This window comes from Xiphophorus hellerii, chromosome 23 (assembly GCF_003331165.1).
Source record: "Xiphophorus hellerii strain 12219 chromosome 23, Xiphophorus_hellerii-4.1, whole genome shotgun sequence".
Taxonomy (NCBI): Eukaryota; Metazoa; Chordata; class Actinopteri; order Cyprinodontiformes; family Poeciliidae; genus Xiphophorus; species Xiphophorus hellerii.
Genome location: NC_045694.1, coordinates 11,947,949 through 11,968,931, shown reverse-complemented (window position 1 = coordinate 11,968,931; position 20,983 = coordinate 11,947,949). Strand labels below are relative to the sequence as shown.

Below are 20,983 nucleotides of genomic sequence, written 5' to 3'. Positions count from 1 at the left end.
CTTCATCCCGAATTGACATGTTTCAAAAAGCTGTGATCTCTCAGGCTACACTTTACATCATGTGCATTGACCTATTTAAAGGTGCAGTCACAGAGGGTGATGAGGATTACAACAGGCAAGCTCCACTGCAGAAGACATTTTGTTTCTCCTTTCTTTCATATGACTTTGTTTCTTCTTTTAGATTCTGAGTTCATAAAACTATATTAGAAAAACTATACTTTATCAAATCAGTTTTACAGTATTGTTTGTGCGTTTTAAATCCTTGCCTGAAAACAGCAGACGCCACAGTAATCTGCATTAAACTATCTCATGTTCTCTGTGATGTGCCTTGCCTGACTCCCTGGTATTCCCTGTTTTAAGAAAGCCTCAAATCTTTAAAATATCTTGCTTTTTGTGAACAATACCAACAGACAAATTATAAAGTAGCATATATACTTCCAAATTATTCTGATTTGTGAAATGGTGCATCCAACAAAGACCTGAAAGTCATTTCCTGGAAAAAATCTCAAAGCAGAAATAATAGTAATAAGTTGGTTTTGTGTTGCTAATAAAGTTTAGCAACCAAAGTTTTATCGTTTCCAAGCTCACACACTCTAATCTTTCCTAAAACAGAATTTATGACATTGGACTTACAGAATTTATATGATCAAAGTCAAAATATTGATATACATCCATCTGATGTATCTTACTGCTCTCATTCACATGTGTTGCCACCTGTGCTGTTGCAAATATATGCTATTTAGGTATTTGTTTGTACGTGGTATGATACTTATGGTTTTGTAATTTCTTCATCACTTCACAAAAACCAAGATATATCTTGCACTGTATGTTGGACTTTCCAAAAATGAGTCATATGCTGATTTAAATGAGGAGAGTTCAGGGAATTTCTATAAAACTTTAAATTTATGTCTTTTAAAGACTGATGCACAACATTTTAGTGCATGTTTATTGTAATCAGGGGTGAAACATTTATAGTGTTCTGACCTTGTCAGAATAAGGAATTTTATTTTTGCTATGAGAGTACAGTCTTATTTAGTGTTAATTTTCATATTTCATGTATGATGTATGTTTAATGTCCTACACAAGTAGTTAAATATTCAGCAAGTGCCCAAAAGTGACCGAATAGTCAGAAGCTCCAGCAGCTCTGACCATTCAGCTAACTTGAAGTTTATTTTTTCTCAGAGTTCCTCTCCCTAGCTCTCATTGAAGGTGGACGTGTTTTTCCTCTGCTCCCTCTCTACTCACCTTCACCCTACTTGCTCTGTTTTTATGTTTTTGTGCTGCTTTTTTGGAGTCTTCTCTTTGCATATCCACTGAATCTACAAATTACGGATCTGGTCAACTGGCCTCTCAATGCAATTGATCACATTTTCAGGACAGGGCAGAAGAGAGTCCACTTGTCCTGCTGGGGTATATTGGTGTGATACACCCCAAATTTATTTGGATTCATGATAACAGGATTTTTGCTGTTTGGAGTTATTGGATACCTGGCATATTGACAAATTTGTGATGGATTGTGCAAACACTGAGCAAACACTCAGACTGACATGCTGTGGGACAGATGCGCAAGTTGGATGTGATTCTTGCTGAGATTTGCAGGCCAGCTGTAGACCCTAGGACTCACTATCAGAGAGGAATCGATGTTGGAGAAGTTGCTAGTTTTGGCCCCGTGGAAAGAACTGTACTAATTTGAATGATTGGAATCATCAGAGATGTACCTGGTGAGTCTTTAGAGCAGATTGAAATTTTAAAGTCTGCCCAATCTAAATATATGACCTGTATCTGAACTGGCTTCCGTGTGTCAGCTTTGGGTGGCTGGCTATTTCAAATCTCCTGGATGATTTATAAACATGACACTACTTTCCACCTCACTCCTGTCTGAAGACATCCGTGTGACTGTGGAACAGAGCACTCCCAAGGACTTGCTCTTAGATAAGACCATCATATCAGAAACTGTTGCCTGGGAGAACTACATGGCTTGTGGTCATACATATGCTTACACATTCACAGTAACAAGATACACTCCATGATTTTTAGGATTTTCACTGGCTCCATGTCTGTGCCTTATCTCACTAGATGTGCCATATTCTTCCTGATGCTGTCATTTCATCCCACTTATTATTATTAGTTAGAACAAACTTTAGATTTAGGAGAAACTCCTATTAGTTTATCGAGAGAGGCTACTATTATTTTATAAAATGTGGAGTACTTATTCTTGTTCCTTTGAGAAACTCTTACTAACTCATAATTGTGAAGAACTTTTGTTGTTGTTTTGTTTTTCTTTTGCTTTTCTTCTGTTTTTTTTTGTTTTGTTTGTATTTCCTCTAATTTATATAAAACACTTTGAATTGCCTTGTTGCTGAAAATGTGCTATATAAAAAAATACCTAACCTTACCTTGCCTTGCCTTGCCTTGCCTTGCCTTGCCTTGCCTTGCCTTGCCTTGCCTTGCCTTGCCTCAGAGAAGACAAAGCTGCATAGCATGAGGATAAGCAACAATTTTGTCAGCTAACTGATGTGTGATATGATGGTGAAATGCCGGTATGCATGGTTGTGATATTCAAGTGGCTTATTTTGACAAACAAAAAGGTGTGGGAGCATCTTATAGTACCAGATGCACAGAAAGGTGATGTTGTTTGTTGAAATCCAATGTTGTTTATTGAAATCCATTAAAATATAAACCAGAAAACAAGTGTGGTGAGAATGTTATAACTTCTACATTAACAAACACAACAACAACAGTACAGTACTCTTAAGATTGCATAAAACAGATTCTAACAATCTCCTCAAATTGCATGAATATGCAAAAGAAATGCCATATAAATGGTATTTATAAGGTTGATGAAAAATAGCAAATTTCAAAATAACTTCCTTAATTTCTCCAAAAGGTTACTCTCTTGCCTGTGATGGACTGTGATGGACTGGTGACCTGTCCAGAGTGTACCCCGCCACTTGCACGAAATGTCTCGCTGGAGATAGGCACCAGCACTCCTCCTGACCCCACTAGGGACAAAGGTGTAAGAAAATGGATGGATTGTATTGTATTGTATTGTATTGTATTGTATGGATGGATGGACGGACGGACGGGTTACTCTTGCTTGAGCTGGTTTTTGACTTTTTCGTACATCTCATGTTGAAAAGTTACTTGTGTTTTGTCTAATTTTAAATGTACCAAAAACTAGAACAAAAATACTTGGTAAGATTGTGTTGGGGTGTGCTGTGGTGGCGCAGGGGGTTAGCACGCCCCACGTTTGGAGGCCTTAGTCCTCGACGTGGACGTCGCGGGTCGACTCCCGGTCCCGACGACCTTTACTGCATGTCTTCCCCCCTCTCCTCATCCTCCTTCCTGTCTGCCTACTGTCGTAAAAATACGAGCCACTAACGCCGCAAAAACTCTTCGAGAAAAAAAAAGGAAAAAAAAAAAAAAAAGATTGTGTTACTGCAGCGTCGTCCACTGAGGTGTTTTGCACAGCTGATGATTAAACAGAAGTAAATTATCCTTATTTATGTAATAGCTTTTACAAGTAAAAACCGCAAAATATATCTGAAGGTGAGCATAAATATAAAAAATATGATAAAAAATTAAAAAGACAATGACCAGAATAAATTATACAAATGCCAGATTTCAGGGTGAAGTTTTAGCAGCACTCTTAATAAAATAGTCAAATGAAAGAACTACAATTTTACTTACAAAGAGTAACAAAAGCAAAACTTGACATTATGGCAAAATCAAAGAACAAACACACATTTTTGATGCTATATTTTTAATCACTCATTTTCACTAGATGGATGTTTTAAACATCCCGCACATATAAACAGATTTTCAGAGTTTAACTTGGGAATACACACTGTCCTCAGTCTCTTTTCTCTTCTTTCCTCTTGTAGCTTTCCCAGCACTGAAGTGTAAAGCTGCATAGTTCAGATCCCATCCATCTTCATTCTGTACAGCAAATAAAAAGATCATTACAAGGCATGCTGATAGAAACTATTTCAGTAGGTGTTCACTTGAGTTTTTAACTTGACTTACAATTTGATCGCCTTGCTGACTCAAGTTCCTCCATCGTTCTTCGGAAGAGGTGCTTTCTACTTCTAATTATAGGGAAAGAAACAAGAGTAATCTGAATCTGACTTAATCTGACTATAAAACTTTGTTTTTACACTCATTGACACTTTTAAGAAACATTTAAAATGTCGGTTTTTCTGTCTAGAATCTGAAATTTGGCCTGCTTATTGTACATGATTATATGACTACAAAAGTGTTATTGAGTGTGAAAGTTTAGTATTATAAATTGATCAAGGGGATGTGTGTACTAAACAGGGCTTAACTAATGTTTTCTGGTAGTTTTTAAATCCCATAATTTCAGGTGACATTTACCTTTGAATTGTTTACATGCTGCTCTTGGAGCTCGGTAAAAGATAAAAACAGCATTTATAATCATGGAAATAATCAAACAGGTCACAGCTATCAATAGTATGGGAAATTCAGGGTCTGCCATTTTGTCTTTTCGCTCTGTGAAGAAAAGACAAAAAGAAATGTTTTTTCTGGACAAGATTATGATTGAAAATGTATTCTTCAATGGAAAATATAAAATCATACAACCTTCCAGCTTTGTTCCATTTCCAAATAATATCTCTCCACATGTGGCCACAGCACAGTAGTAAGTCCCATCATCAGAGGAGCTGATTTTTCTAGAAAAATTATAAACCCGTCCAGTCTGATCATCAATTTTCCTCTGACATCTGTTAGTTCTGTTTCCATCTGTGTAGATGATATCCGGGTGAGATTTATCTGATCGGAACCAGAACACACTGAGGTCTTCTGAACAAGAGTTGTTCTCAAAATCTGAGAGGATAGAGCACTGTAGAGTCACATAATTGTCTGGACGGTTGGAATCTGATACCATCTTCTTCTGAACTACTCTGTAGTTTGACGTTCCCACAGTGTTTCCTGTAGATTATTGTACAGAATGTTAGAAAATGCAATATAGATTTTTGACATATTCTAGATTTAGAATTAAAAGAGAGCTTTGAGGACAGATAAAATATACATGAAAAAAATACATATTGTATCGGGTTCTCGCTAACATCTTAGAGTTTGCGCTCTCCACTATTTCTCTTTTCTAATTAATGTGTGTCATGTTTCTTCTGAAGGCAACTCTCATTATTCAGCTCAGAACAAATCCAGTTCAATTAAGTAAAAAGCTAAATATTAAGATAAGGTAAAACTATAAAGTTTGTAAAGTTAAAAAACTAAATTTACTGGGCCACCAGAGGACTGTGATAAATAAATGGGGACAGATCATCTCAAGCGCTCTCTCAATGACCAAAATATAGAATTTAAAAAATTAAAAATTTTTTTATCTTCAACACAAGATAAATAAGCTATTTTTATATTTTTACTTCATTTGATTAAAATAAATGTTTCCTTTCACCAGTCCTGGCCAAATTTTGATATGAAATGTGTGTTTTATTGAAACTAGAATTTATTAAAAAATTATATATATATAGATATATATCTATATATATATATAGATACTGTATATATATTGTTTTTTTTCTAATTTCTCTTTCACAAAAATCTTCCACCCTCTTTACCCTCTTACTTATTCACCTAAAATGCTAACAACTGCCTGTAGAAGGCATTCTGGCTTAGTGAAGTAATTAATCCTGGACTGTAGCGTAAAACATAACATTTTTTTTTTTCACTTTAAAGAAGGCATAAACATACTCATTTTAATTAGATTACTTTAGCATTGCAAAAACAAACATAACTGATCCAAAATTTATATGTATTCTTGTATTAAAAATGTATAAATCTCTCATGTAGTTTTGTAAATGTTTTGATATAATAAAAAGCTAAATACCTTTAAAATATGTACATTACCTTTTATTAACAAGTAGGTCCCCCGCCAAACATTTTGGCTCCAGTCGCTAAAGCCACAGTGATACATTCCTTCATCTTCTTGAGCTGCTTTTAAAATGGTCAGGTTGCTCACGTTGTCAGTAAGTACAGCTTTTACTCTCGAGTCAGAATAACCTGCTCCATACTCTGGGTTTGCAAGACTTATGAGCTTTACAACTACTTCCAGAGAATGTCCTGCAGTTTGCCTGTACCAAAAAAGTTTATTACGTCTGTCTTTAGTATCGGGCAACTTGCATGTAAGTGTTGTTGTTTCACCAAGATGTGCTGTGATCACTGGAACCAAACCATCTGCATTAGATAGAAAGATAAGAACTTGTAAAATAGTTGCTCAAATAAAGTAAAAGCACTCACTAGTGTGCAATAAGACCACACAACTGGAAGCAAGTAGCAGTCATAAATATAGCAGGCATTCAAATATTTACATGACAAATTTAAATGAATGGATATTTAACTCACATCCTTGATGAAGGAGAAGAAGTGTGACCCATAACAGAATCATTTTGAGACTGTCTTTGTTTGGCCGACTGGTTCAAATTTAAGTAGGAGGTGGGTTCTGATTCCTGGCATCTGATTGGTTGTCTTAAAATATACCATTTTTGAGGCGTTTCCAGCAACTCAAGAATTTTTCTCACATAAATGTTGTTCATTGTTGTAAAATTTTGTGTAATTTATCTTGCTCTTTGATATTCAAATCAGTGTGTATAAGATTTGATCTTAACATCTGCACAGGATGGTGTTTTACAGAGTTTATGACGAAGAACAGCTTTATCTCATATGATAGTCATATGGTAGTTATCTCTAGATCAGCTATAACAATAGACCAATGAAGAAAATGCAGACTGACTGTACATAAAGATATGATAGACTGATAACAATGTTAAACAAAATAACGTACCTTCATTCTTAAATTGACCTTTATTCAGTTTGAGGCTGACGGTATTCAAAAGAGAAGACAAAATATGCATAAACAAATTCTGCCTTCTTTCTGCAGACAAAAATATCCTAATACAAAAAAATCATAAGGCAGAAAATCATGTTCAAGCTTGATCAGATCATTGTAATTTATATTTTAACGAATAGTTACAACCTTAACATTTTGTGTGTTGGTTTGTGTGTCTTTCCTTGTGCTCCTCTTTAGTCTTCTTGAATTTGTCTGTGCAATAGTTTTTGTTATTAATCTCTTATCTCTATGAAATGTTCCTTTTTGTACCTTTACTTGTGGCACAGTCTCCTGGTTTTGTTATGATTCCGAAAAACTCATCAGATGTTATTTTTAAATGATTATTGTTTTGTCTCAAATCTCTTCTGGAAAAAACAAAGGCTTGAGGAGGACGTAAGTGAATTTTCTGGGACTGTCAGGCACTTTGTGTTCTTCCAGGATGGATCAGTGATGGCAGGTTGTCAGGCAGGTGGAGCTCGATGTGGAATCCAGTTAGGAGCTTCTATGTGTAGCAGTGGCAGGACAATTTTTAGAGGAATCCAAAACCAAAGAAGCAGGACGACGAACGGAACCAGGAATCTTAAAGGAGGAAATTGACAGAGGAACCAACACTTGAGAATTGTTGAATGTATCTTCAGGCCTAATTACCACTGTAAGTGAGTGAATCATATGGTGAAGGACACAGGAAAAACACTTCTTTGATGTTTGTATTCATGGTGCATTTATATGTATTTTCTGCTGTGTCAGCAAAAAGTTTGTAGAGCCAACAGCAGAGAGAGAGAGAATGAGAGAGAGAAAGGAAGAATAAAAGTGGCTTTGAGTTGTTATTCACTTGTTGTTCAGCATTATTTTCCCTTTGATGTGGCTCACTGTGGCCATTGTACTTTGAGTTTGAGGCATTTACTTAAGTAAAATGAGGCTAGATATTTGTGTTTGCCATAGTTAACATATTGATGAGACTGTCTCTAAAAAAAATAACACTTTCAACCTGGATTGTTCAGCTGTTGAAACTTAGGTGACACAAATAAAATTGAGTATCTGGTATAATCTGAAACTTCTGGAACCTGCTATAGGAAAAATGTCCCAACCTCAGAAGATATGTTTTCATCTTGACACTGCTCTTTGGATCCATTTATTTGTGGATTTGTATTTTCTCACATGACGATCATCAAATCAAAGTACAAATCTAGCATGACTGATTGACACCTGCTGGGCTGCCTGAGGCTTGCAACAAACTCCTACTGCTCAGACTATGAGAAACTACTTCCTCTCAGTGTCAGAAGTCCCACTAACAAGAAACTGCACTACGTTTTCTATCACTTTAAAATATCTGTTGTAACTGGGATATATTTGCGTATAGCATATGTCAATAAAGTTTAATTTATATTTTTCACATCTGTGATATGATAGCTCTCAGAAGACTATTGAGTTGTAGGCTCTTGGTCTTTGTGTAACGTCTTTGTGTAACGTGCTGCCGTCTACCATACCTATCTTATTAGTGTTCTAACTTTCAAAACAGCCACTTTTTTGCCGTTTCATAAATGTTACCTTGATAAATGCCACAACAAATAAGGAGTTGATCTATTGAAGTTGTTTCTTTGCACTTCACGTGATGCTGGAGTCTTCACCTTTGACATATACTGTATGTGTCACATACAGTTATGTAGTGTATCAACTGTATAGGTATTGTTGTACAATGTCCAGCAGAGTAGTAATTATTATTATCATTATTATTAGAGCACAAGTGCAGTGGCATCAAATCTGAAATGAGGTTTTCCATATTTTTCACAATTTACAAAACCTTGAATGATCTTGGAGGTCATGGACACTGTAAGGCACCTCTAGTACAATCTGGTTGACTCAGTTAAAAACCATCTGGAAGAGTTAAGCTGATATTTATCATTTGATAGATTTATTTTACATAAAAACATAAAATGAAAACTGAGCACATGACATGACTCATGGAAAAGTACTAAGAGTTTTGATGAAATGAAATGTTTTCGTTTCATTTCACCAGATGTGTACAAGGTCCAACCAATGAAACCTGTTCAAAGTTTTACAACAAGTTAATGGAGATTCAGAAAATCTTTGTCATTGTCTTATATATATATAAAGCTTAAATTAAGACAAAAGTTATAGCATAAAACTTTTCTGCAGTATGCTTTATGTACTACGTCTCGTGTTTTCTGCATTCTTCAAAGCCGACATTTGAACACGCAATTCCACTTTATAATTATTGTCTTTGAAATGCATACATAAATGGTACTGCAAATAAATCCAGTTCATTTTAAAAATATTTTTAGAATCATTTGTAATCAACTTATTAAAAAGTAGCCATGGACACTAATTAAGCATTTATCAGAAAATTCTTCATATTCATCACCCTTTAAGTGATCATCAGTCCCTGCTAATCATTTAGTCTATAAGCAATGAAAACAGATTTGTAATCATTTAAACAATGTCTTGTACAAGAATTTGAAAAAGAACAAAGATTTGACAAAAAGTTTTATTTTATGTGTATTTCCATAAAGACAGCGTACAAAAATCATGACATATACATGAGTTTTTCACAAAACCAAACAAAAATATCAATAGCAATGCGTTGATCTTTTAAAAAATAAGTGCAGTCTCTTGGGTCACTGAAAGTGGTCACAAAATCTTAATCATTCAAAAATGGCGATATTTCAGTCTGAATTACATGTAGACTATCTTTTATAAGCATATTTAAAATTAGCGATTAAGAACTTCAGATCAACAGAAGAAAAATCAGTGCAAACAACATAAAAAGCAAAATATATGACTATAAAACATATTTTAAAACATACCTTTGAAGATTTATTGCAGGCTACAAAATAAGTTCAGATTTTTGGTTATGCTAAATTGTAATCTAATCTTTACTTTTAAATTTTAACATTAAAGAATTCATAGCATAATAGCCATTGGAAGAGTCAACATTGCTTAAAAACATAATGCGCAATGAATAAACTGTGAAAATATATACAATATTCTATATAAGGATAGCTAGTTTGAATGGTGTAAAAAAAATCCTCTGAACTGGATACACTCGTCATTTTTCCGAGTGTTCACAAAAACAATGACTAGCATTACTTGGCTAATTTAATGAGGCATTACTGAATCCCTCAATTCCTGACATGTGTGTAGATTGTCTCCTCATGTGTTGCTTTTATTTTCCGTCTTTCCGCTTTTCCAACATTGGTCTTGGTGAACCCTGGGGCAGAATAAACCAAACAGTGTGCATCTCTCTGTAGAAAGTTTTAAAAAAAAAGCATAGGAAAGTATGTTAATTTACATATAAGCACTAAACACATGTTTATGTCTTTGCTCTTTTACCTGTTCTTTCTGCTGAGTACCACATCCCCTCACGGCATCTGTTAAACATGTGACAGAATTTCTCATAAAAATGTAGAACCTATAATTTACTTCTACAGATCACCTTGAAAGTGATGTGTGAAACATACCATTGCAAGAATGTGAAGCTTTCTTCATCAAGGTGTAAATGAGGCATATAATGACAACTAGACATCCACCCACAGCCACGCACAACAGCAGAAGTATTTTAGACTTCCAAAAACTGAATTGTTCTAGAAAAAAGTACAAATAACTATTCTTGTTATTATCCGAGTTATTTTTATTCACCCCAACCTAGAAACGTTTTCTACATACCTTGAACATCCAAAAATGTTCCATTTCCGAAAAATAACTCTTCATGCGTGGCCACAGCACAGTAGTAAGTCCCAGCATCAGAGACTGTAATGTCTTGGAGAAACTGTAGACACACTTTTTAGGATCCAGACATTCATTTCCACTTTTTCCATCAATGTAAATTAAACTGGGATGAGACTCATCTGATCCAGTTTTGAACCAGTACACCCTGTGATCAGTTTTGCATTTTCTGCTCTCACAGTCAGAGAAAACCGAACAGCTTAGAGTCACCAGGTCTCCTGGAAAGACAGGGTAAAGTAGAGGCTCCTGAATTACAGTAGCGAGATCTGGTTCTTGGCCTGGAAAATACAAAAAAAGCAGAAAATAAATACATTTTACATAATTACCAAATAGAAAATTGTCTTCTAATATTTATGTACAAAAATGCTGTTTTATGCACCTTCAGTCTTCAGAAGAAATTCCGTTCACAAATATCAGCTTTAATGATTCAACTTTGATGCAATAGTAAAGGCCAGTGTCATTCTGCTGAGCTTCTTTTATATGCAGAACAAATGTTTCCTATCTCTTGTTTTGATGTAAAATGACGAATTTGGAGAACCCTTTCATAGTCAACAGTTATTGTTTGTCCAAGAGATTCAGGCCAGTTTCCAGAAGAAAATTTGACCCAAAACAAATTTTGGGATTGACTGGTTGGCAGGCGAGGACATGTCAGGGTCACGTTTTCACCCACTTGAATAGTTTTTGTCTCCAAATTGTAACCATTTATGACACCTACAAAAAAAACAAAAAAGTTATTGACATGTATAAGATCACTGAAACTCAAAATAATCTTACAGTTTTGATATTTGTACATTCTGTACTTACGTCTGTCTCTGAGCAAGAGTAGGAAATAAAATATGACCACCATTTTCGTTTTAATCATCAAACAGCTGCGCAGAAAGATGAGCAGAACATGGATGGTTCAGCCTAATATAACAGTGAAAAGGGGAGGGGGGAGCGCGGAAACAGTCTGATTGGCCTTTTAACTCTGACTGCCACCACAGTGGAAATTATCAACCATGTTTCCAACTGAAGCTTACAAAATAACACCTACTTCATGTATATTTTTCATAGTGCTGGTCTTATTGAAACAAACAGCATTTTAATCTAGGGGGTCTAACCAAAGCTACAGGGAGCTTTACCTATTTAATTGGCTTAACCTATTCTTCAAAGATTGCATGTAGGTTTACTCTCCATTAGCATTTTTATCAATGCTGATGGGTGAGAGATGGATGAGTACTCACTATGCAAACATTTTTATATAAGGGTATTAAAATACAGGAAAGGTAACTTGATGTTGACTTATTTGTTCATAGCTTTCTTTCTGGGTTCATTTTCCATTTACTCATGTATGATGATAGAGAGGATTAGACTACCATGCTCCTTTTCTCTCTACTGTTGTGGAGAAAGTAATTTAATGCATATAATAGTGTAAACCGTAAAACCACTTGGTGTCATTTTGTCTGCTTATTGCGGAAAAAGCAAAACCCTGTAAAACTGATTTAGTTTTAACGTTGGTGAACTTCCTGATGAAGTTTGGATCATTTATTTTGAAGGGACAACTTCCTGTTTAACTGCTAGCACAAATGGAACTTAACAGTAATCAAAAAACAAGTTGTGACAGAGCTTATGAAATGTGTCTTGTTATGAGCAGCCCACTTGACAGAAACAAAAAGTATATTTATGATGTAAATAAGTACATGCTTTCAAACAGTGTGACTTAAACTGTGCATTCATTTAATTATGTCCCATAACTAAAGTTATTTTAAGTTGTAAACTTTTATTGCCATTAAACTTAAAAAGCTACAGCCTATTTGGCTTTAACTGATTACAGCACCTTTGCTTCTCTATCACCCATTTCTCTAATCCCATGACTACCGCAGTAAAGCTCATGGGAAAGCATTTCTGTCAAACTTAGAACATCAACATCAGAAACACAATTGAACATTAAAAATACCCACATGAACAATTATAAAGATGATAATAGAATAGGAAACTATCATAATGTTAAAATAATAATAATACTCAAACGTCAACAGGAATCAAGTTAATGCATCCTGATAAAAAAAAAAAAAAACAGACAGAAAGAAAACAGGATCACAGACAACACACATTGCTTTCTGGTTGGTGTGACTGAGGCACCAGGATTAACTAAGTCTGGCTTTTAGTCTGGAGCAGGCTAACAGTACAGTATGAATCACCATGGTAACTCATGTAATTCTGCTTTTATGAAACTAAGTCGAGGCTAAATTCAACCAGGAAATCTGGAGAAGCCCGGCTTAATCTGCTGACCTGGTTTTGTGAAACAGCCATGTGATTTATGAACTCTAAAGAGGTCATACAAATTAAACTGGCAGATTTACTTTCATGGTTTTGCTTCAGCTGCTGCAGAACCTCATGAAAGGCTACAAAAAACTTTACTCTGACTTTGTTGTTTGCCATTCTTGCTTTCTTGTTGTGTTTACCGCTAACCACGTGTGGAGGCTTTATCTGCATGCCACACACTCCACGTTTATCAAAACGTAAAGGTCTGGGAAATTAAAAGTAGCATTTTTACCTGTTTTAAAGTTTCTGTGTGGATGAAAAGACTGCTTGTTTTAGAAATAAAAAAAACATTGCAATGTGGATAAGACTTAAAGTTTTTATCTGAGCATGAACAGATGATTCAGTTGCAGTTGGAGTATATGATGCAAGAGGAACATGTGAAACAGTGAGTTTTGTGGTAGAACTGACTGTGAGGCCACATATTCAGTGGTGCCTGATGTGCTACAAAAATTTAATTTGGAGGCAGCTACCTTGGATTCCTGTAAAATCAAAATGGAAAAATAATAATTTCTTCTTTGAGAGTTGTAGCTGCATGTTGCCCATATTCTGCTGATCACCTTTACATCGTCATTGTGGAGAACAATTATCTATTTTCACTTTCTAAAGCAAACAGTGCAATACTGTTAATTTTGCTGTGCAGCAGTTCAGAACAGAATTCTGTTAAATAAAATCATTTTCCTTTTGCAAACAGCTTTATTTTTTATGTTTTAAACAAAGTAAAGCACACATTTGCAATTTAAATGATTTTATTCTGTAACAGAAAACCCAAGCCCTATTGAGGCATAAACTTGCTTGTAAGTCAACAAAGAATAATAAATATCAAACATGATTTTACTTATTATGCATATCAAGATATTTTTTTCAGAATTTTACAAAAATCATTAGTAAGATAGCAATAAAGCATTTAAGAATTAAAAAATGGATCAATGACCAAAATTACGAAATGAATAAAACAGGAAAAAATCATTGTTGAAAAACTAAATAGATTTGAGTAATCCATTGCAAAAAAGAAGTCTTTATTTATTCCTTTATTTAGTTTAAGGTTAAAGCAAACAATTTCCTCAATTTAATCCAAAAGCTTCAACAGCGGCGTAGATCCTCTCTTTCTCTGCTTCTTTCTTCAGTCCTGCCCAGTCAGACTTTATTGTAGTAAAGATGGCTGCAGAGTAAATCCATCCATCCTTACATCTCTTAGAAAACAAAGAAAGTTATAATTCACTCAGTTTTAAAACCAGATCAAATATTTGACCTAATAAAACTGTCTTGGGATTTTTTTACCTTTTGAGGTTTCTGTCTGCTGATGTTTTTCTGCAACTCTGAATCAGCTGGAATACAAAATAAAACAGAAATTAATTAATATTGATTCAGCAATTTATTTTGATTAAGTGAACTACAGTAACTGCTTCAAGACTGCTTTCTTACCTGTACAGTGAACACATTTATTTTTCAGGCTGAAGTAAATAAGAAGAGCGATCACAACCAGACTTACTGCCAGAGCAGCAGAGAGAAGAATAATGACTTTTCTAGCATCCTGGGACCACAAGCTGGATTCTGAAACATCATTAAAATAAAAAACAAAACAACTACAAGTTAGTAAAAAGGACATGTTTTTTAACGTTCTGATTATTTTTATAAAAGAAAAGTAATATTTTACATTGAATGGTTCATCTGGTATGGTATACCAGATATGGTATAAAGAAATCAAATTATCCAGTTACCTTTAATATCCATATTGGTTCCATCTCCAAAATATATCTCTCCACATGTGGCCACAGCACAGTAGAAAGTCGCATCAGAGGCATTGACCGTCTTAGAGAAGTTATACACACATCTCTGCTGAGAGTCCAGTTTCTCTTCACATTTGTTTTCTCTGTTTCCATCAGTATAGATGTAGTTTGGAAGAGATTTGTCTCCTGCTCTTACCCAGAACAAATTCAGATCTCCTGAACATTTCTTGCTGTCAGAGCTAGAGAGGACCGAACACTGAAGAGTCACTGGGCCTCCTGGATGAACTGGTTTTGATATTGTTGGCGTCTGAACAACTGTGTAATTTGAAGACACCACAGTGTTTCCTATGCATAACACAATTCTTTGTTAGACACTGTAAATTAATTTTGGATGATTTAAGAGGAGAAGAAAATGCAGTAGGATCTAGTGTTCAAAACCTTGGTGTATATTTTTCTCACTGAATGAATGCGGCTGAATTACCTTACACTGGACATGATAGACTTCATTTAACATGAACTTATTTACATTGATAGAAAACAATTTCTCACAAAATGTGTTTACATTGCTGATAAATATCCCTAAAAGTGTGAAAGAACTATTCCTTACCTGTTTCCTTTCTCAGCATAAAGCTAAGACTTAGTGCATTAAAGTAATTATGAATAGACCAAAAACTTTTGATATCTTTGAAATGAAATGACATGAAACCATATGTAACTATGTGACAAGCTGTGTTTTGTACTGGATTATATGTTAAGATGTTATATGTTAAGCATTTGTCTTGTTGAAGTAATTTTAATAATGAAAATACTTTAAAGAAGGCATAAACATGCTCATTTTAATTAGATTACTTTAGCATTGCAAAAACAAACATAACTGATCCAAAATTTATATATATTCTTGTATTAAAAATCTATAAATCTCTCATGCAGTTTTGTCAATGTTTTGATATAATAAAAAGCTAAATACCTTTTAAAATACATTACCTTTTATTAACAAGTAGGTCCCCCGCCAAACATTTTGGCTCCAGTCGCTAAAGCCACAGTGATACATTCCTTCATCTTCTTGAGCTGCTTTTAAAATGGTCAGGTTGCTCACGTTGTCAGTAAGTACAGCTTTTACTCTCGAGTCAGAATAACCTGCTCCATACTCTGGGTTTGCAAGACTTATGAGCTTTACAACTACTTCCAGAGAATGTCCTGCAGTTTGCCTGTACCAAAAAAGTTTATTACGTCTGTCTTTAGTATCGGGCAACTTGCATGTAAGTGTTGTTGTTTCACCAAGATGAGCTGTGATCACTGGAACCAAACCATCTGCATTAGATAGAAAGATAAGAACTTGTAAAATAGTTGCTCAAATAAAGTAAAAGCACTCCATAGTGTGCAATAAGACCACACAACTGGAAGCAAGAGCAGTCATAAATATAACAGGCATTCAAATATTTACGACAAATTTAAATGAATGGATATTTAACTCACATCCTTGATGAAGGAGAAGAAGTGTGACCCATAACAGAATCATTTTGAGACTGTCTTTGTTTGGCCACTGGTTCAAATTTAAGTAGGAGGTGGGTTCTGATTCCTGGCATCTGATTGGTTGTCTTAAAATATACCATTTTTGAGGCATTTCCAGCAACACAAGAATTTTTCTCACATAAATGTTGTTCATTGTTGTAAAATTGTGTGTAATTTATCTTGTTCTTTAATATTCAAATCATTGTGTATAAGATTTGATCTTAACATCTGCACAGGATGGTGTTTTACAGAGTTTATGACCAAGAACAGCTTTATCTCATATGATAGTCATATGGTAGTTATCTCTAGGCCAGCTATAACAATAGACCAATGAAGAAAATGCAGACTGACTGTACATAAAAATATGATAGACTGATAACAATGTTAAACAAAATAACGTACCTTCATTCTTAAATTGACCTTTATTCAGTTTGAGGCTGACGGTATTCAAAAGAGAAGACAAAATATGCATAAACAAATTCTGCCTTCTTTCTGCAGACAAAAATATCCTAATACAAAAAAATCATAAGGCAGAAAATCATGTTCAAGCTTGATCAGATCATTGTAATTTATATTTTAACAAATAGTTACAACCTTAACATTTTGTGTGTTGGGTTGTGTGTCTTTCCTTGTGCTCCTCTTTAGTCTTCTTGAATTTGTCTGTGTAGTAGTTTTTGTTATTAATCTCTTATCTCTATCAAATGTTCCTTTTTGTACCTTTACTTGTGGCACAGTCTCCTGTTTTTGTTATGATTCCGAAAAACTGACCAGATGTTATTTTTTAAATGATTATTGTTTTGTCCCAAACCTCTTCTGGAGAAAAACAAAGGCTTGAGGAGGACGTAAGTGAGTTTTCTGGGACTGTCAGGCACTTTGTGTTCTTCCAGGATGGATCAGTGACGGCAGGTTGTCAGGCAGGTGGAGCTCGATGTGGAATCCAGTTCGGAGCTTTTATGTGTAGCAGTGGCAGGACAATTTTTAGAGGAATCCAAAACCAAAGCAGCAGGACGACGAACGGAACCAGGAATCTAAAAGGAGGAAATTGACAGAGGAACCAACACTTGAGATCAATAACACAAAGCAAATGTATCTTCAGGCCTGATTACCACTGTAAGTGAGTGAATCATGCGGTGAAGGACACAGGAAAAACACTTCTTTGACGTTTGTATTTCTGCTGCATTTATATTTTTTTTTTGCTCTGTCTGCTTGTGGGGTTGTCTTTCAGTCAGTTGCCACAGCAACAGGTTTGTAGAGCCAACAGCAAGAGAGAGAGAATGAGAGAAGAGAGAGAGAGAAAGGAAGAATAAAAGTGGTTTTGAGTTGCTATTCACTTGTTGTTCAGCATTGTTTTCCCTTTGATGTGGCTCACTGTGGCCATTGTACTTTGAGTTTGAGGCATTTACTTAAGTAAAATGAGGCTAGATATTTGTGTTTGCCATAGTGGACTTATTGATGAGACTGTCTCTAAAAAAATTACACTTTCAACCTGGATTGGTCAGCTGTTGAAAATTAGGTGACACAAATAAAATTGAGTATCTGGTATAATCTGAAACTTCTGGAACCTGCTATAGGAAAAATGTCCCAACCTCAGAAGATATGTTTTCATCTTGACACTGCTCTTTGGATCCATTTATTTGTGGATTTGTATTTTCTCACATGACGATCATCAAATCAAAGTACAAATCTAGCATGACTGATTGACACCTGCAGGGCTGCCTGAGGCTTGCAACAAACTCCTACTGCTCAGACTATGAGAAACTACTTCCTCTGTGTCAGAATCCCACTAACAAAAAACTGCACTAAGTTTTCTATCACTTTAAAATATCTGTTGTAACTGGGATATATTTGAGTATAACATATGTCAATAAAGTTTAATTTATATTTTTCACATCTGTGATATGATAGCTCTCAGAAGACTATCGAGTTGTAGCTCTTGGTTCCCAAAGTGTTGGGAACACCTGTCTTTGTGTAATGTGCTGCCGTCTACCATACCTATCTTATTAGCATTATAACTTTCAAAACAGCTACTTTTTTGCCGTTTCATAAATGTTACCTTGATAAATGCCACAACAAATAAGGAGTTGATCTATTGAAGTTGTTTCTTTGCACTTCAAGTGATGCTGGAGTCTTCTCCTTCTCCATAAAATGAAAACTGAGCACATGACATGACTCATGGAAAAGTACTAAGAGTTTTGATGTTTTCGTTTCATTTCACCAGATGTATACAAAATCATTAGCAAGATAGCAAAAAAGCATTTAAGAATTAAAAAATGGATCAATGACCAGAAATTACAAAATGAATTAAAGCTGCAAGCAGCCTCGGGCGGCCCTCGCAGCAAGCGCCGCTCCGGCCTATTGGCCACCGCGGGGGTTCCAGCCACCGCAGAAGCTCTCGCACGGTTTCCAGAGCCGCAGCCCGCTCGCCACCGCAGAAGCTCTGCCGCAGTTTCCAGCACCGCCGCCCGCCAGCCGCCGCAATAGCTGTCGCGCATTTTCCCCGCCCGTCCACCGGGCGACACACGTGAATGCGTTCGGCGGCGCTCCCCGACGACTGTCCAAAAATCTGGTGCAGATCGGTCGATGCATCGAGGAGATATAGCCGATGTATCAACTTAGGGGTCGCAGTGGAGCCAAATTACATTTCAACCTCGTTGGGCTCTTTAGAGGTGAACAAAGGTCATACATATCCAGTTTGGCGCCAATCGGGTGATCTATGCGTGAATAAGAGCCAAACGTATGCATATGGCGAGGGACTGATATTCGCCATTTGGCCACGCCCACACGGTTCAGCCAGCAGCGAGCATTGACAGAGTTTATCATCCGAATCATCTTGATTAGGTCAAGAGAGCCATAAACAGAGCTTTCCAAGGAAAAAAACGGCACTTCCTGTTCTGAGGGGGCGGGGCTTAGATGACGTCATAATATGATGACGTAGGATCGACGGGCATCCCACCAGGATCACTCAGGCCAAGTTTGATGCAGCTCGGTCAAAATATGTGGAATGTAGAGGCAAACGTATACGAACGGCGTTGCCGCCATTGAAAACTCTTGGCACTTTAAAGCAAGCGAGACCAACTTCCTATCTGTCATCCAACACAGAATCACCTTGATTAGGTCAAGAGAGCCATAGATGAAAGTTTCCAAGGAAAAAAATAGCACTTCCTGTTGTGAGGGGGCGGGGCTTAGATGACGTCATAATATGATGACGTAGGATCGTCCGGCATCCCACCAGGAACACTCAGGCCAAGTTTGGTGCAGCTCGGTCGAAACATGTGGAATCTAGAAGCAAACGTATGGCATCGGCGTTACAGGTCACTTCGCCACGCCGCCACACCCAGCTGCTTCATCGCAGCCGGTCAGGGCTTAAATCCACAACACACCAACATGTCTTCTGTCTCTGGACGCAGTTTCATGTTGATTAGGTCAAAGGGCTAAGATAGCGACCGTTCACAGTAAAACATGACACTTCCTGTTCTCAGGGGGCGTGGCCTAAACAATGTCATAATTTCACCACAGGGTCTTTTAGGACACCTAATGATGATCAATAACTCCAAGTTTGGTGTCTCTGTGAGTTTCTGTGCAGGATATATAAGAGTTTCGTGTTTCATGGCAGGTAGGTGAACTTTGACCCCTGGTAACCCCCCTTCAGCAAGCTCATACAGTCACCGTTTTGATAACTTTAAATCAAACATGCCTTATGATCAGACTGACCGAGTTTGAAGCCGATCAATCGAAATCCCTAGGAGGAGTTCGATCAAATACGAAGGCTGTAAACGTCAAAATCGGGGTCAAAATTCGAACTTCAATCCAAAATGGCCGACTTACTGTTGGGTTTAGAGCATGGCTCTAAGAGACTTTTTTGTACGTCCTGACAAGATACACATGTGTACCAAGTTTCGTAATTCTAGGTTAAAGCATGGCTTGGGGCTGTTCATTTAAAATACTCTAGGGGTCGCTATAGAGAAATTAGGCCACGCCCACCAAATTTTGTTATGAATTCCTGTCGGTGTGTGGATAAGGATCCATCCTAGTGAGTTTGGAGCAGCTGGGCCCGAAATTGTGGAATTCAGAGCCAAACGTATGGCAACGGCGTTACAGGTCACTTCGCCACGCCGCCACGCCCACCTGCTATGTCAAAGCCGGTCGGGGTTGGAATACTCAACACACCAACATGTCTTCTGTCTCTGGACACAGTTTCATGTTGATTAGGTCAAAGGGCTAAGATAGCGACCGTTCACAGTAAAACATGACACTTCCTGTTCTCAGGGGGCGTGGCTTAAGTGATGTCATCATTTCACCATAGGGTATTGTAGGCCACCCGATGACAATCAATCACTGAAAGTTTGGTCCCTCTATGTGTTTTTGTGTAGGAAATATAAGAGTTTCGTGTTTCATGGCGAATAGGTGAACTTTGACCCCTGCCTTCAACTTGCTCCAAAACTCACCAATTTGATAACTTTAAATCAAACATGCCTTATGATCAGACTGACCAAGTTTGAAGCCGATCAATCAAAATTCCTAGGAGGAGTTCGATCAAATACGAAGGCTGTAAACGTCAAAATCGGTGTCAAAATGGGACCTTCAATACAAAATGGCCGACTTCCTGTGATAGTTGGCTTATAACATTAAATGTAAGTTCTGAGTCTTTTGGTGAGCTCTACAAGTGTACCAAATTTCATGTCTCTACGATGAAGTACGTTCATACCATTGTGTCAACAGAAAATTGCTAGTTGCCGCCGTTGAGCAATTTTTTTTGCGATTTTTGCGACAACCTTAAAATTCAAAATTTTTAAATTTTCTAGTCACGACCGCCAAGTTTGGTGAGTTTTTGAAT

At 36.5% G+C, this 20,983-nt stretch overlaps 2 protein-coding genes and 1 long non-coding RNA gene across 3 annotated transcripts; all 3 read right to left on the bottom strand.

The window, feature by feature from the left end:
- Positions 1–3,746: 3,746 nt before the first annotated feature.
- Positions 3,747–6,069, bottom strand: LOC116714041 (uncharacterized). The gene is made up of 5 exons (XM_032554343.1): positions 5,884–6,069; positions 4,600–4,947; positions 4,375–4,509; positions 4,027–4,088; positions 3,747–3,939 (listed from the first exon to the last, which is right to left on the bottom strand). Exons 1-5 carry the CDS (start codon positions 5,948–5,950, stop codon positions 3,823–3,825), a joined length of 729 nt encoding a protein of 242 aa, XP_032410234.1. The 5' UTR covers positions 5,951–6,069; the 3' UTR covers positions 3,747–3,822.
- Positions 6,070–9,350: 3,281 nt separating this feature from the next.
- LOC116714103 (uncharacterized) lies at positions 9,351–11,502 on the bottom strand. Its single transcript, XR_004337996.1, has 6 exons — positions 11,411–11,502; positions 10,986–11,317; positions 10,547–10,884; positions 10,342–10,464; positions 10,214–10,251; positions 9,351–10,125 (listed from the first exon to the last, which is right to left on the bottom strand). It is a non-coding gene; the product is annotated as an uncharacterized LOC116714103 (long non-coding RNA).
- Positions 11,503–13,907: 2,405 nt separating this feature from the next.
- LOC116714054 (uncharacterized) lies at positions 13,908–16,156 on the bottom strand. Its single transcript, XM_032554358.1, has 6 exons — positions 16,114–16,156; positions 15,622–15,948; positions 14,629–14,982; positions 14,333–14,461; positions 14,189–14,235; positions 13,908–14,100 (listed from the first exon to the last, which is right to left on the bottom strand). Exons 1-6 carry the CDS (start codon positions 16,154–16,156, stop codon positions 13,972–13,974), a joined length of 1,029 nt encoding a protein of 342 aa, XP_032410249.1. The 3' UTR covers positions 13,908–13,971.
- Between the last annotated feature and the right edge of the window lie 4,827 nt (positions 16,157–20,983).